The sequence below is a fragment of the Phaenicophaeus curvirostris genome, chromosome 1, assembly GCF_032191515.1.
Source record: "Phaenicophaeus curvirostris isolate KB17595 chromosome 1, BPBGC_Pcur_1.0, whole genome shotgun sequence".
Lineage (NCBI taxonomy): Eukaryota > Metazoa > Chordata > Aves > Cuculiformes > Cuculidae > Phaenicophaeus > Phaenicophaeus curvirostris.
In genome coordinates, this window is record NC_091392.1 from 144,036,597 (window position 1) to 144,052,844 (window position 16,248).

The following is a 16,248-nucleotide window of genomic DNA, read 5'->3' on the forward strand; positions in this document are numbered from 1 at the left end:
ACCCTTAAAAGCACATTCAGTTAGAAAGAACTTATAATATTCTTGGAAACAGTAATTTCAGGATGACAGACATTCAGTGCACATAAGATGTGTGAACAGAAAATAACTTATCCTAAAGACAGAAAAATCCTAAATGCAAGAAAACCTAGGAGGAATGAGATTCTACATCACATATTTTAGATAATGAATTGCAGTTCATCCCGTGGCAAAACACAAAGACATCTCCCACACTAAACCTACATAAACTGAAAGTAATCATTTTAGAATGATTGTCATGATACGCAAAAGACATGGATTAGATCATGCATCCTGTCCTTGTAGCAGGATCTCAGTTTGCTTTTTAAATGGAGTGCAAGGGAAAAGTTTGAAGTAAGGATGCAAGGCAAAACACACGGGAAACCAACTTCTGTATTTGCCCAAACACTTTTCAGCTTCAAGTACTTCCAGGTCAGTTGTACCTCCACAAAAAGATGTAAACACTTTTCTAGCCAAGTCTTTGGCTTCCAGCAGCTTTGCAGCTATTCACGTAGCAGAGAAGTTAAGGATCAAATTGAAAGCTGATACAAATTTAATTTAATGCCTGCTTTTCACAGGCCTTGACCAAAATTAATATGACAAGGAATCAGAAGCTTCTTGAAATTAAAAAATAAAAATCATGACACATCGAGTCATTTTGAACCACAGCAATTCTGTTATTTCTACACTGACCTTCCAAACTTTGCATCTTCCTAAACAAAAAGTAACTCAAAGGATACTAATTCAATGGATACTTAATTGCAACAAAGTGCTCCAAAGTATCTTAAAATCAAAACAACCCAAATTTTCTGCAGGTTACAGGTAAAATTTGTTTTTACAAAAGAAAAGAAACCAAGTCAAATATTCATTCACCTACTTGGTAAACAGAGATTTCATGCTACTTTTTCCAAGTATCAGTCTCTAAATGACAAACAGGAATGAATCCAGTAGAATATGTAGTGTAATATGTAAATCAGATAGAAGGAAACGAACACAAATCCCTAATCAGCATTAACAGAAGAGTTTTTAAGATACTTTGCCACACAAAAATCTTAAACAGAGTTACACACCAGTACAGGGACTGCTTGTATGAGTTTGGAAGTAGAACATATTTGGTTCAGATCTCTCATCACTTAATTTCAAAGTTGCACTACAGTGGACTTAAGAGTAAGGCAAGAATCTCCAATAAAAAAAAAGTAAAGCCTAAGAATTCTGATCTCAAAGTATTCTTTTTTAAAACAGCAATAGCAAATAATAACTGTACTAATGAAGCATCACAGTGGATTTTCTATCATTAGTTTTTGTTTTATTTTCAATATTCTCAAGTCATATACTTAAAAAAAACCCCCAACAACTAAACTTCCTCCTAACAGCAGAATACTACTATTCAACTCTGCCAATATTCCCAGCCTTTACAAGAACAAGTTAATTCAGCAGCACATCTATTTCCTCAGGCTGAAACCATAAATGATATTAGATTTGTCTTCAATGTAAATTCCTCCCTGACCCTCCCTAGTCACTTGACTATTGGTATACACAGCCACCCTGTAAAGTTCTTATCTTCATGACAATTAAAGGAAGGACAGACCTGAAATTTCTCTTTTGGAATATTCCTTCGAGCTCCTTTTGCTAGAACAAGGGCTTCTTCCACTCTGTGGCTAGCTAGAAGATCCTGAATCTGCTTTTCCAAAGGTAGTGGCACCAAGATATATACACCCTTATTTGTAGCAACAATCACCTTTCCTGGACAGAGCAAACAAATATTCAGTTTACATTCTTTACAGAAAAAAGACATTTCAGAAATAAGCTTTAAGACTTACTATTTACGATTCAAAAATGTAAGCAGTGTTAAAGTTCTAAAACTTATCTTTATTGTTACCATATTCAGCAGATGGCATAGTTTACCTGTAAATTGCACCTCAGAAATACAGAGGTAATAGTAAATTTATTTGTTTACAGCAGATTTTGTTCCATGCTGAGTAAGTGAAACTAGCTATAATCACTCACGATGAACCACACTGTATAGGTCACCACTGAAATTACTGCCCAGATTCCAGAAAATAGAGACTTTTAATTGCCAGATATTTCCATATTAGAAAATTGTAAGGTGTAAAAATGTAGCAAGTAGCATACAGTTCACAGTGCCAGAGCTTGTAGCTCTCCTGGAAAAAAACAGTAATGCAACATATACCACACTTAAGAGTTCTTAATTGAAGAAGGTTTCATATTTTTTGTTAAAACATTCTTTATAAAATATCCCTATTTAAACATCTTACACACATATTTTAGGAAGGAATCAAAAAGACTGACTTTCAAGATGCTAGAATTTTGTCAGGACAGCCAACAGAGAAATACCTGTAGCTCACAATTATTGACTTGTAGCATTAAACTGACATTGCTCCTTTGAAAGAAATAATTAAGTTACAAATAAAACCTCTAACCCCACAGTCTCCTTCCTGACAATTAACTTGACAATTACAGCATGTCATGAACATACATTTTGTTAGAAGCACAGAGTTTTGGATGACTAAAGTCCTCCTATGATAGTCTGCAGGAATCTGTTCAGGAAAGCATTTACAATAAAAGCTTCAAAAGTTAACGTGCTTGCTAGGATTTTTGTTTAAAAAACAAACTGAAGTGTCTGTAACAACAGTGGGTTGTTCCAGAATTACTGATGCAAAAAACCCATCCTTTATAATACCTTCAAAGTCCTGTAGAATATGACCTTCTTTAAATGGCAGGGTTTGCTTTTGCTGCTGGTCAAGCATGCTGTGCACTGTGATGAACTCATCATCGAGAGCAACCACATAAGGAAAGCACAAAGCTGCTCCAATCACGTTCTCTGACCAGTGCACAGGGGCACGCTGCGAAATCCCATCTACAGTTGCAAACATGCCTACAAAAAAGGAAAAAACAAAGCCTGAGGGTCATGCAGATTGAAGACTGTTGTTTTCCCAACATGAAGCACGGGTACTAAGGTACAGAAATTAAAAGTCGCAGAACAGAGGCAGCATCAGGTAGCATGGAGACAGTTCATCACACCTCCCTGGACCTAACGGACTTGTTGGTTAGTTGGGTTCTTTTTTTTTCCCCCCTCCTTCAACACAGAAACAGACAACACCAAAACTAAAGAGAGCAATACTGAAAGAAATGAGCAAGAATTATTCAAGTTTACCAAGTTTCAGGGTTTTTTAATAACAATTATGCCATGCAGTTGGAATTAATTCCAAGACACTAATATTTAGTGAGACCTAGCATTCAAAGAATACTGCCCTAGCAGGAACCACAGACGTGCAATGCCTGACCTATTTGGCATTAGAGAGGTGTTTATTCCTTGTAGTGTCAAATATCTAAAGGGCATTTTAGCTGACAGACAATCATTTACTTATACTACAGCAAAGTTTTCACAGAATGAGGGTCCAGCTCCTTGGCATGAGTCACTTCCTGTAAGGCATCTGTGTTTGCAATCATTTGAAAAAGAAAAACACGCACAGGCTGCATACAAATCATACTTCCCCAAAAGCCCAGCATAAAGACTTCTTTAATATCTCAATGATAACTCCGATGATGTCTCAAAATAACCATATTAAATTTCCAGCTAACTTATGCTTCTCCTTTGCCACTATCTTTCCCCCTGTCTATTCTGTTCTCCTTCCTTTTCCTGGCTTAAGAGAAGTTTGACTTGGTTGTGGACCACATGCCGCTGGTTCTATTTACGCTACTTGGTATTGCCCAGTTCTTCCCGAGATATTAGCTGAAGAAAAATTCCAGTCAAAGTTTACTAGTTCAGTAACCCTTTGCCAGCTGAGCCATACGATAGCACGACCTACATTTCTGTTCTAAACATGAATGCAGACCCCTTAAAACCAGTATTCTCATGCTGTTAAAAAGACACACCCATGAAAATTGTTCTTTGGCAGGAATGAGCCTCTTGACAGCTGCTAGAATAAGCCTGAGCTCTAAAGGACAGAGGCGATTAAAAGATTACATTATTAAATGAACAAAATCTCTTCCAAACAGAGGATAATGAGGCAAGGGTAGCCGTGTAGCAAGGCCATCTTGAGGGAGGAGGCGAATAAAGCAGAAGGCTGTAGATTTTTACACAGCTACGGCGTAGAGACTAAGATTCTGGATCCTTTATAGCAGCCTTAAAATTATAAGCCTTTTCATTTGACTAAGGGTAAAACAATTAAAATCTCACATCAGACTACTAGCAAGTAATGGTATTTGCTTTTTCTCTATGATCAATCAGAGCACCTTACAGAAAATACTCTAGCCAGAATATAATTACAATTTCCTCTATACTTCTTGATACACTTGCAGACCAGAAGTGGAATTTTATGCCAGGCAGGCTGCACTATCCATTTTAATGCCATCCAATTGTTAGTCTACTATAATCCCATTTCAAATAGTGGGAGAAAACTTGAGTTAAATACATAATCAGTAGTAAACTCAGGGCTATTGGAAATATTCCTTTGTAGACCTTTCTATTTCTCAGGCATTTAAAAATTTATACAATTTATAAAATATTATAAACCCACAATTTTAAGAACTTAAAAAAAAAAATACTTTATGGAACTGAAAGGGTATGCACAGAAATGCACAGTACTTTTCCAAGTCAATATCTTTTCACATCTGTCTGCTCCCAAAAGTTAGGGCTTCTGTCACAGAATAATGCATTTGTTGTCTTCACCCTCCTCTCATCTAAGTATAACAATAAACATGACTATTACAATCAGAAACCACGGCCAGGAATACAGTTGATGAAGCTGAGATGAAGCCAACAGTCAATTCTGTATTAAAAATGCATATGCTACCCAAAGGTTACAAAAGTTACCCAAAACACAGCTACACTGTTTTCAGCACCAAGAGATGCAGAAATACACAGAAACATAAAATAACTGAAGTCAGAAGGGGTTTCTGAAGGACATCCAGTCATGCCTCCCTACACTCAAAGAAGGATCAACTCTGATCTGGTTACTCAGGCCTTTGTGTAACAGACTGTAGATTTAGTTTCTTTGTTTTAAACCAAAAGTCGTCTTCATGAAAATACCTACAAAAACAGAAATAAAGCTTTTTATTATTACTTGTCTAAAACTGAATATGAACACTTTCAGTTACCACAGAAGTGGACAGCATGAGGAACACTATGACTCGTTAAAAACGAGAAGGGAAGGTGTTGGTTACTACTGACTACCCTGCTTTGTGCAGCATCACCAGTACTACATAACCCTCTATGAATCATTCTGATCTGTAAGGCTGTCCAGCCTGTAGCTCCCTGGATCTTTTCTCATGCTCATCTAAGACAGGAGTGACGGCGTCTGTTTTCTTCCAGTTCTGACCAAAGTTCCCTGATCATCATGACCTTGTTCTGTTCTCTCAGGATCCTGAGCTTTACCATGTCATGGGCACCCCAGCAAGGCCGCTCCCCTGACATTCATATCCTTAACTAGGCTCAACAGAGCACATCCCCTCAGTCACTTGTGTCAAGAAATAACACAATGTACTCCAGAACACCCACGGACTGCTTGTGCTCTGCTGTCCCTCTAGCAAGTACTGGAGCGGTTCATGCGCCCCTTCATGTCCTGTACACACTTTGTGTGCATATGCCCAAAGACGGGCCTCTTTAGCCCTGTTTGTAGGTCACAAAGTCTCCCGTCCAAATCATCCTGCAGTCTTTGTTTGCCAGCTCAACCACCATTCTTAGTCTAAATCCTCTTCACCATGTTGGTCAGCCCAACGGCAAGAACAATTTTGCCTCACTAGGCCAGGTGGATCCCATCTCTTCCTTAAACAGGGATCCATATCCATAAAAGACAAATCCCTCATCACCACAAGCTGTGCAAACAGTTGGTGACTTGCATGATCCACCCACTCCTCCCCAAACTGTTTCCCTCACCAGCAGGACTAAGGAAAAAAACTCAAACTCCAATATGAGGGGGTCTCCCACTACTGTTACTTGCTAATTCCTCCTGGTGCTACTGCATTGTACAGGCTCAGACAATTTGTTGGGCAGAGCTTCCTGCTTCTCATCTGCTGTCAGAGCACTGAACATATTTTATACATGCAGATCTGCAGGCAGAAAAGGAGACTTCAGCCTTTTATGAGAAGCCACAAGTTTCCAGTCTTCGTCACCGCAGAACAAGCAGAGACTCAGCCTGCTCAGTAAAACTTGGGGTTCAGGCTCATGCTTGGAGAAGATTCAATTTCTTCTTTGTCCTCTCTGATGCTGTGCACTCTGCTGACTTACTCCTGCCCTGCAACACAAATCCTCTACCCGGAACACATCTCCTAGAGAAGAGGACAAATTCCCCCTTGCCCCAGTTTGAGCAGGAAGCACCAGGTACTCCCTTCAGCTAAAGAGAGGCCTGACAAGCTGCACCCTCCCCTTGGAACCTCTCTCCGAGTCAAGGCCTCTGATATTCTGGAGCAGTTGCTCTAGCTGGTGCTAGATTGCATTCCCTGTATCAATATGCAAGAACAGTTTGCCAAAATTTAAAAAACTTAAAGCCACTGTACAGTAGGAAATCTGATTAGAAACACAAGAGCTCAATTAAATGAAAAACCTGAAATTGGGTAAACAGTTTCATACATGATCAAAAATAATTGATTTTCAATTCTGAATGAGCCAATTACTGGACAGAACAAAGATGCATCAAAAGATAGGTTTCTTAACCCTTTGAAACAATGAACTATATACCAACTCCAGGTAGAGTCAAAGTGCCAAAGAGCCAAGTCTACAGATCAACTATGAACAACTCTAATAATTGGTTTCAAATGCAGAGTACAGGCAAGGAAAAAGGTTATATACCAAAGAAACTCAAAGATGTTTTACATTATGATTACCATTTTAAGTATCTGCTTTCTGCCATTCTAAATTCCAGTCTTAACTTAAAAGCAAATTGATCTAGATAAATGCCACTTCAAACACTATAAAACCAAATATATTAATGCAGAATACATCCACCTCAGTAAAAGAGTCTGAATTTAGCGTAGGTGCTCCACTATGTGCCAAGTGAACGTCTTAACTGATAATACATACAAGAGCAAACCAAAATCAGAATTGAAGATTTACACCAAGCCTTCTCACTTTACAGCAGAGACCTACCTCAAATGCTAAGACATACAATTCTTATAAAGATGCTCAACACCTTCTAAGCTTCAAAGAGAAAAGTGTTAAAGACACTAAAAAATTTACCAAGGAAGAACAGCAAGATGGACAATACTAATCAAAACAACAGTGGGGGGGAATAGAAAAGAGATGATTAAAAACCCCACATGCCCAATTACACAAGGATAACTATTCAATCCATACCAAGCAGTCTTCATCTGCTCTAGTATAAGGTAGACTTTGCCTATATTACAGGAAAAAAAGGAAGTTTATAGTTTAGAGCTGCAGAAGTGCATTTGCTTAAGATGCATATCTGATATATTAACTCCAGGGCAATCTACTTACACAAGGATACTGGATTTTATGAGTAAAGATCTTATTGTATAGCTCCCTTCCAGGACACCAGATAAAAACAAAAGATGGACTAAATAAAATTCTGCTTTCTGACTAAACACAGTTAAGCTTTTCAAAGTATATCTGTTCTTCTCAAATCAAAAAAGAAATTAACCACTTGAACATAATCTGGTTTGGCATTATTAGAGACATAAATAAATATTAAAGTAAGAATAAGATCTCCTCAAATACATGTCAAAAGGGAATACCTTCAGATAGTCACTTCATAAATTTTAACTGTTGTAGCACTATTAAAATGGTTAACGTCCACAAATACAAGTAACTAACACTTTAACAAGAAGTGGGCAATCAAGACAACTTAGAAAAGCCCTAGATGTGAAAAAACTCTACTCTCTATTCTGTTAAAGAAAAACTGGTGAGTTTACGTACATCTCTCATTCTAGTCAAGACAATACTGCACCCTTAGCAAGTTTGTGGACGACACTAAGGTGGGTGGAGGTGTCGACCTGCTGGAGGGTAGGGAGGCTCTGCAAAGGGATCTGAACAGGCTGGACTGCTGGGCTGAGTCCAACGGCATGAGGTTTAACAAGGCCAAATGCCAGGTCCTGCACTTGGGGCACAACAACCCTATGCAGTGCTACAGGCTAGGTGAAGTCTGTCTAGAAAGCTGCCTGGAGGAGAGGGACCTGGGGGTGTTGGTTGACAGCCGACTGAACATGAGCCAGCAGTGTGCCCAGGTGGCCAAGAAGGCCAATGGCATCTTGGCTTGTATCAGAAACGGTGTGACCAGCAGGTCCAGGGAGGTTATTCTCCCTCTGTACTCGGCACTGGTGAGACCGCTCCTCGAGTACTGTGTTCAGTTCTGGGCCCTTCACCACAAGAAGGATGTTGAGGCTCTGGAGCGAGTCCAGAGAAGAGCAACCAAGCTGGTGAAGGGGCTGGAGAGCAGGTCTTATGAGGAGTGGCTGAGAGAGCTGGGGTTGTTTAGCCTGGAGAAGAGGAGGCTGAGGGGAGACCTCATTGCTCTCTACAACTACCTGAAAGGAGGTTGTAGAGAGGAGGGTGCTGGCCTTTTCTCCCAAGTGACAGGGGACAGGACAAGAGGGAACGGCCTCAAGCTCCACCAGGGGAGGTTTAGGCTGGACATTAGGAAAAGATTTTTCACAGAAAGGGTCATTGGGCACTGGCAGAGGCTGCCCAGGGACGTGGTTGAGTCACCTTCCCTGGAGGTGTTTAAGGCACGGGTGGATGTGGTGCTAAGGGGCATGGTTTAGTGTTTGATAGGAATGGTTGGACTCGATGATCCGGTGGGTCTCTTCCAACCTGGTTGTTCTATGATTCTATGATTCATTTTAAGCAAGCGATTGCATTCTTGCTTTTCTTTGAAAGTTATATTAAAAAACCAACCCCCCCTTAACGAAGGTACTTAAGTATGTCATCTTGGTGTCCTGCTAATCCTAATCCATCAGGGAAGATACGTAAACCGCACCTCCTAAGTGGAAAGTCATATGACAAACAGCATGGAAGCATTCTGCCCGTGGTCTGTCAGCTGTGGGATACTGTGACTTCTTTTTTTTAAAAAAAAAAAAAGCTCAAGACTACTGATCTCACAGCACACTGTTGATTTAGACAGATTACAGCAGCAGAAGGCCTTAAAAACATCTATTAGGTGCATTATTTGACATGACCTAACTTTGGTTTTGCAATACTTAAAACTATCATTTTCCGCAATACAGAGCTGAAAAAACAACCCTATTAAAGTTAAGCAAATGGGAGCATAAAAAGTGGGCAGTATCTGACAGTACCTACTGTTAGGACAGACTTTACGTCTACCCGAGTTAGGATATAGTTTACTTCCACTAACATTTCTTACTCCACTGTAGTACAACATACCTACTGGCAAATCCGTTAGAATCTATAAAATGAAGCTAATATGAACTCCACTGAATATCAATTAACTACTTATCTACACTAATGTAACAAATTCATAGCAACATGGGTCTGTTCAAACACAGGGGGGATAGTCACTACAGAGAGGCTATCACTCATTCACTTGGTACCAATCAACTTTTTTACTCTGGGCTGCACGATACTACTACTGATAGCTGTCTATATAGAAACAAGGCTTTCTAAAGACACAACTGAAATAGAAATAATCACATTTTTGTGCATTAAGAAAAAAGCAGGAGAGTTATAATAATACTTAGTACCAAAAATTTACCATCCATCATTTTATCTCAACATTCCAACACAGACCTGTGAAGAAAATGATCATTATTGTGCACAACACTTAAATAGTTAAACTTTACTCCCCAAATGGAGATAAATTTAGAGAGAGAAGTTAAAAAAAATTACAATCCTTAGTCTCACCTAGGCCTCCAGGGCCAGCCAACAGAAATTCCTGTCTGCCTATTCTTTTCACAATTGGTCGTTTCTCATCACTGCAATAAGGAAATAGATCCTGGGAGACACCAGTATTATAATTCAAAATGATATACTGTGTAGTAAGTGCAAGACATAAGTAATAACCATCTACAGCCACAGCACAGGGTTGCTCTGGAGTAAACACTTCCTTCACTATCTGGACTCTGTCTTCAAACACCATGAACATTTGAATGGTCCGTCGCTTGACCGAGATAATGCAGACTTCGACACAGAAAGGATCCCCGCTCACAGGGTTTTCATTTAGTGTGAACGTCACAGCTCCTTTGATTCTAGCACCAGTTGGGACGGGGTCCAAGTTCATCATGTTAACTAGTGTTATTGTGTTGTCGCAAAGCACAAGAAGCCTGGTGAGGGCAGAGGCTGCTTTCAACTCACTCACAGGTTTCTTCAAGCCCAGGTATTTGTGCAGTTGCTTGGTGGCAGCAAAAGTTATTTTTCCAGCTGTTGATATCTTTTCATCCAACAGAAAGTGATAGATAAAGCAGTCATTGGTTCCAATGTAGAGGTTCTTTCCACAACACTCGATGCATTCGATGTTGATGTAATTCTTGTCTCCCATTAACATCTCCCGCTCAACAGCGGAAACGAGCTTGAAAGCTTTAACACTCATTGTGTTTTCTGGGTGATCTGATTAAAAAAGAAAAAAACCACTATTTACCTCCGCACACACAACCAAATACCAGAGGTAGCAACCAATACAAAAATGTAACTGTTACATTTTTCACCAGTCTGCACTCTATTTCCACCCTGATTACAGAAGCCAGACTGAGTACATTGTTAAGCACACAAATTAGCTGCATGCATGCTTCCACTTCAAATTTATTCTGAAACAGATTCACAATAGCACTCAGGTATTTTTAAGCGCTGCTTTCTCCTCAAGTAACCAGCATATTACTGGCTCTCTCAGACACTTTGGGACTACAAGTAGTTCCTGCCACTACTTAGTGATTTATAAACCTGTAATGCAGAGGCTTTTATCACCTGCATATGAAAAGATACAAGCATCAGCTCTCAGATTTCTAGAGAAGCCACAAGGCATTTATTGCTCCAAGTTCAAATCTCATACTGCTTTACACTCAATTTAGGTCTAATAGTACACAGTCTCTTTGCAAAACATCACAGGCATATTCCATTTTAGGACATACTTTACATTCTTTACTTTCCAGCAATGAGAAATACATAACTTCCAAGCCACTTAAATCATAAATTACACAAGGTATCATACAACCCATGCTATAAGTTGGTAGTTTGTGGTGCTTTTTGTAATATATGCAGAATGCCTGTTTTACTCAGTGCTACTTACATGTTCTCTGTTTCAGACTAGCTAGACCAGCAATTATAAAGCACATTCACACAACAAATTTGGAAGCGTGGTCTATAATGCATTAAATAATCTCAAAATACAACATTAGGGAAATGAAAAAGAGTTTTTGCTTTCTACTATCGCAGCCATTCTGAAAGTCTGCCTGTAAGTGTTAAGCAGCACTTCTAATACGCATTCTACAAACTATACCTATCCTTCTACAATCAAGCACTGTCAAGGGACAGATGCAATTTATGAAGCAATTATTAGTGTTTGAAAAACTGTGTGCAATTTTACTGTACTCCAGACTTGTGTTATTTTCATAAGAAACCAGCAGACAGCTGTACTCTCCACGCCAAAGAAAAGCAGACAAGAAATTGCTGACCTTATTTAATCACCTTTTCATTTGTCATGACTGATGTGTAACGACCACATAGCCAAAGGGGAAGACAACATTGAACATCTTGAATGGATTTAAGAAATAATTTAGCAAACAATTACTTCTTGTTCACAGGTACAATGGAAATATAAAACATCATTAAAATTTCTGTGGATCAACAGAGAGACCAACAAGATGTTCTCATGGACAATTCTGAAACTAAACACAGTCAGAATTAATTTAGTTTCAGATTATTACATCTAAAAAACGCCTCCGCTTTTACAAAAGAATATTGAAAATCATGGCAAAAAATGCCAAATCTGAGTGAAATGGTAAGGTACACAACCCACAAATAGCCACTAAATAAAATTGTAACAAACTAAGTATACAGCCAGAAGCAAGTCCTGTTACAAAGAGACAGTAGTGATCTTTTCTTACCAAGCACTCCCTAATTTTTTTTTTTTCAAAAGTTAAAAATATTTTGGTTTGGGCTTCCATGACATTTTCAAATTGCATCTTCACCTGTGCTGCAATTGAGCATTCTGACTCTCATCAAAAAAATCCAAACTGAGGAAATAATAGACAAACAGCCTAAGGTAAAATGATAAGGCAAGTGCCTGGCAACACAACTATGTTATCCTCCAAACTTATCAAAAGAAACACAGCATGTTAAATTCAAGGATTTTAAATTAAAAAGGTTGCCCAAAGGTTGACTGTCAAAATACCCCCAACAACTATTAAAAGACACTATGTGTAGCCTGAAGTGATAAACTATCACCTGGAGAAGTTAAACACCTTTTGTACCTGAAGCTGACAAAATTTAACTTCCCATAAGCCAAGATAAAAGTGTTAATATACGTCATTGAGAGAATTTTGCTCACAACAAAGATGTATTAAAAATCTCCAAAAAACTCATTAAATTAAAGTAAATGAAAAATATAGAAGAAATAAAAACACCTACACAATCTCTGAGCAGAAAACAAAAAATAACATAGCGCTACATAAGTCTGGTAGAAAAGCAAGTAAAATATTCATGTTAGGAAAAAAAGCTATGAAAGAAAGCTTTTAGGAACAACTAATGCCAACACAGGATCTGCATCTGATTTTTTTTTTTTTTTACATTTATTTTGTTCTCATTTATCAGAGCTTAGGGGCCTCTGCACACTGCAAAGGAACAAGCTCTGCAAAACTTGCTTTTCCTTTAAAGATCAAGAGGTCACCCCAGAGTTACAAATGGAAGTTAGTATGCTACCTTGTAGATGTTCAGAATTCCGGAAAACAAAATAATAGGGATGTCTGCTGCCAAAAAATAATCAATATGCAAGCAAATAGTGAGTCTACTAAAATTTGTTCTCTTAAGTGCACAAACCCCAAATGCTCTTTATCAGGAAGTGTTTATCAGGAAGTGTAGTGATAGGACAAGGGGGAATGTTTTTAAGCTGAAAGAGGAGAGATTTAGATGTGATATTATGAAGAAGTTTTGCACTGTGAGAGCAGTGAGACACTGGAACAAGTTGTTCAGTAAAGTCGTGAATGCCCCCTCCCTGGAAGCGTTCAAGGCCAGGCTGGAGGAGGCTTGGAGCAACCTGTTCGAGCGGAAGGCGTCCCTGCCCATAGCAGGGGGGTGGAACTGAACGATCTTTAAGTTCCCTTTCAACCCAAACCATTCTATGACAGTAAAAGGTGGAAAGCAGGTCTCCTCTATTCTTATCAAATACTTTGCATTGATGTTTTGTTTTGTGCTGCCCCGCAAACCAGCGCCCTACCTACCCACCTTCCCTTTCCTCCGCCCTGCTCCCTCACGCATTCGCACACCTACACCCTATACAATTAACCGCGCGCAAGCCCCAATTACATGACTGGGCTCTAACGCACCCGACTCCACAGACCCGGGGAGCCGGGCCGCCCGGGTATCCCTCGGGGAGGACAGAGATGCGCTTCCCCCCGACACCCAGCCCTGCCCGGTCCCGGGGCGCCAGCGCCGCTCCCTTCATCCCCGTCCCCTCACACGGCCGCAGCCCCCCGCCTCCGCCCCGGCACGATACGGCGCCTCTCCTCCCGCTCGCCTTTCCCCAGCACCTGCCAGCGCCGCCGCACCGGGAGCCGGGCCCAGCCGCTTCCAGGCGGTGCGAGGCGCCGCGGTGCCGGCAGGCAGGCCGGCCGGGCGCCGCCTCAGGCCGCGCCGTCAGCGCCCAGGCCTCGAGGCGCGGGGCAGGCACACGCCGCTTCCGGTGTGCGACAAGCCCCGCCCCGCTCCGCGCCAGCGCTTCTCGGAGGAAAGGGATGGGGAGAGAAACACGGAGGGGCTGTCTAGAAGGGGGGGGCTTTTCCGGTCACGTGACGGAGGCGGGATCGTAGGCCAGGCGTAAACGGGGCGGGGCTTAAAAGATCCCCGCCTACAAGTGGGGCGGGGCGCCAATGAACACGACAGGGGGCGTGGTCTAGATGACGTCATGGGGCGGGACTGCAGTGACCAGTGGCGGCGCGGCTTGATTGACGTTTGTGGGGGCGGGGCTTCAGCGACCCCGTCCGATTGGGTTCAATGACGTCATCGATTGGGTGAGCCACGCCCCCATGGCTCCTTCCTGCCTGAGGTGTCCGCATCCAGCTACGTGTTTGTGCGGGAATCCCGGCAGCGCAACCACGCACCCGTGGCGCGGAGGGACCCGTTTGTTATTCCCACAGGCTGTCGTTAAGGCACAGTTCGTAGCTACAGGGCAGGTCCAGTCCAAGACAAAGCGAGATGGGAAAAGCAGCTCTTCCCGGGCACCTGAGGGGTGGCTGGTGTAGGGGGAAGGAAGAAGGGAGATGGAAAGGAAGGGAGAGAAGTTGTATCAGAAACGGCGTGACCAGCAGGTCCAGGGAGGTTATTCTCCCTCTGTACTTGGCACTGGTGAGACCGCTCCTCAAATCCTGTGTTCAGTTCTGGGCCCCTCACCACAAGAAGGATGTTGAGGCTCTGGAGAGAGTCCAGAGAAGAGCAACGAAGCTGGTGAAAGGGCTGGAGAACAGGCCTTATGAGGAGCGGCTGAGAGAGCTGTGATTGTTTCGCCTGGAGAAGAGGAGGCTGAGGGGAGACCTCATTGCTCTCTACAAGTACCTGAAAAGAGGTTGTGGAGAGGAGGGAGCTGGCCTCTTCTCCCAAGGGACGGGACAGGATGAGAGGGAATGGCCTCAAGCTCCGCCAGGGGAGGTTTAGGCTGAACATTAGGAATAAATTTTTCACAGAAAGGATCATTGGGCACTGGCAGAGGCTGCCCAGGGAGGTGGTTGAGTCACCTTCCCTGAAGGGGTTTAGGAAGATGAAGATGAAGAAGAAGATGATCCAGTCCAACCTCCTCACTGAAACAAGTTCTCCTACTGAAAGAAGGAATAAATCATTATGTTAAGGGAATGAATTAGGTTAAGCAATAATAAGAATAATAAGAAAAAATAAGAATAAAATCTTGGCCAGCTCGCAGTTGTGACTGTAACAGGAATTTAGCTTGTTAACTAGTGGAAACAAGGAACAAATACAGCAAGAACATAGGACATACCTAAGCTCACCAAGAGAACACTTGGTGGATGCCCTTCTAAAAAAGACAACTTACAAAAGCAGTAGGTATACATACTAGTTACAGACAAAGAACTGTGTAAGTCCCCAAGGTATGTATATTTTTTTAGATTATCCAACCATGTCTGGAGACTCCTTTCGGGTTATCTCTTGATCTAAGACAACTACATCTTACAAGACAATTAAGCTTATCAATAAATTCTTGCAACTCTAAGAGAGTGTTTATTCTTTCAGGTTATTTATCCATGTGTGGAGATTGTCTGCACATTATCTCTTGATACAAGACTTAGATTTATATGACAAGATAATTAAACATACCAACCAGCTGCAGTAAAACTTACCAATTAATCCTCATGGCTGGACACACACAGACAGAGGGAATAGCCTCATGCTTTGCCAGGGGAGGTTTAGGCTGGACATTAGGAAAAATTTTTTCATGGGAATGGTCATTGGGCACTGGAACAGGCTGCCCAGGGAGGTGGTTGAGTCACCTTCCCTGGAGGTGTTTAAGGCACGGGTGGATGAGGTGCTGAGGGGCATGGTTTAGTGATTGATGGGAATGGTTGGACTCGATGATCTGGTAAGTCTTTCCAATCTGGTGATTCTATGATTCTACATTAGGTTCTGGAATCCGTAAGAAGGCTATGGAGCTGTTGGAATGGGTCCATTTGAGGGCTACAAAGATGATCTGAGGACTGGAGCACCTCTGCTATGAGGACAGGCTGAGAGAGTTGGGCTTGTTCAGCCTGAAGAAGGCTCCGAGGAGATCTTATAGAGACCTTCCAGTGCCTGAAAGGGCTACAGGAAAGCTGGGGAGGCACTGTTTACAAAGGCATGGGGTGATAGGACGAGGGGCAATGGGTATAAACTGGAGAGGGGCAGATTTAGACTACACATTAGGAAGAAATTCTTCACAAAGAGGGTGGTGAGGCACTGGCACAGGTTGCCCAGGGAAGCTGTGGCTGCCCCATCCCTGGAGGTGTTCAAGGCCAGGTTGGATGGGGCCTTGAGCAGCCTGGTCTGGTGGGAGGTGTCCCTGCCCATGGCAAAGGGGTTGAACTGGATGATCTTCGAACCCAAGGTTTCCC

General features: G+C 41.7%; 1 protein-coding gene across 2 annotated transcripts in view; it reads right to left on the bottom strand.

Annotated features, from left to right (window-relative positions):
- The window catches only part of TGFBRAP1 (transforming growth factor beta receptor associated protein 1), a 38,022-nt gene extending 24,255 nt beyond the window's left edge, over nt 1-13,767 (bottom strand). Inside the window, exons 1-4 of one of the 2 annotated variants that reach the window (XM_069877151.1) lie at nt 13,687-13,767; nt 9,851-10,552; nt 2,717-2,911; nt 1,604-1,758 (exon numbers count right to left, since the gene is read on the bottom strand). In XM_069877151.1, the coding sequence (XP_069733252.1) occupies nt 1,604-1,758; nt 2,717-2,911; nt 9,851-10,535 (1,035 nt within the window). In that variant the 5' untranslated portion in view covers nt 10,536-10,552; nt 13,687-13,767. Of the gene's footprint in view, nt 1-1,603; nt 1,759-2,716; nt 2,912-9,850; nt 10,553-11,626; nt 11,719-13,686 lie in introns of those variants that run through there. The other variant, XM_069877159.1, reaches the window with a different exon arrangement.
- Between the last annotated feature and the right edge of the window lie 2,481 nt (nt 13,768-16,248).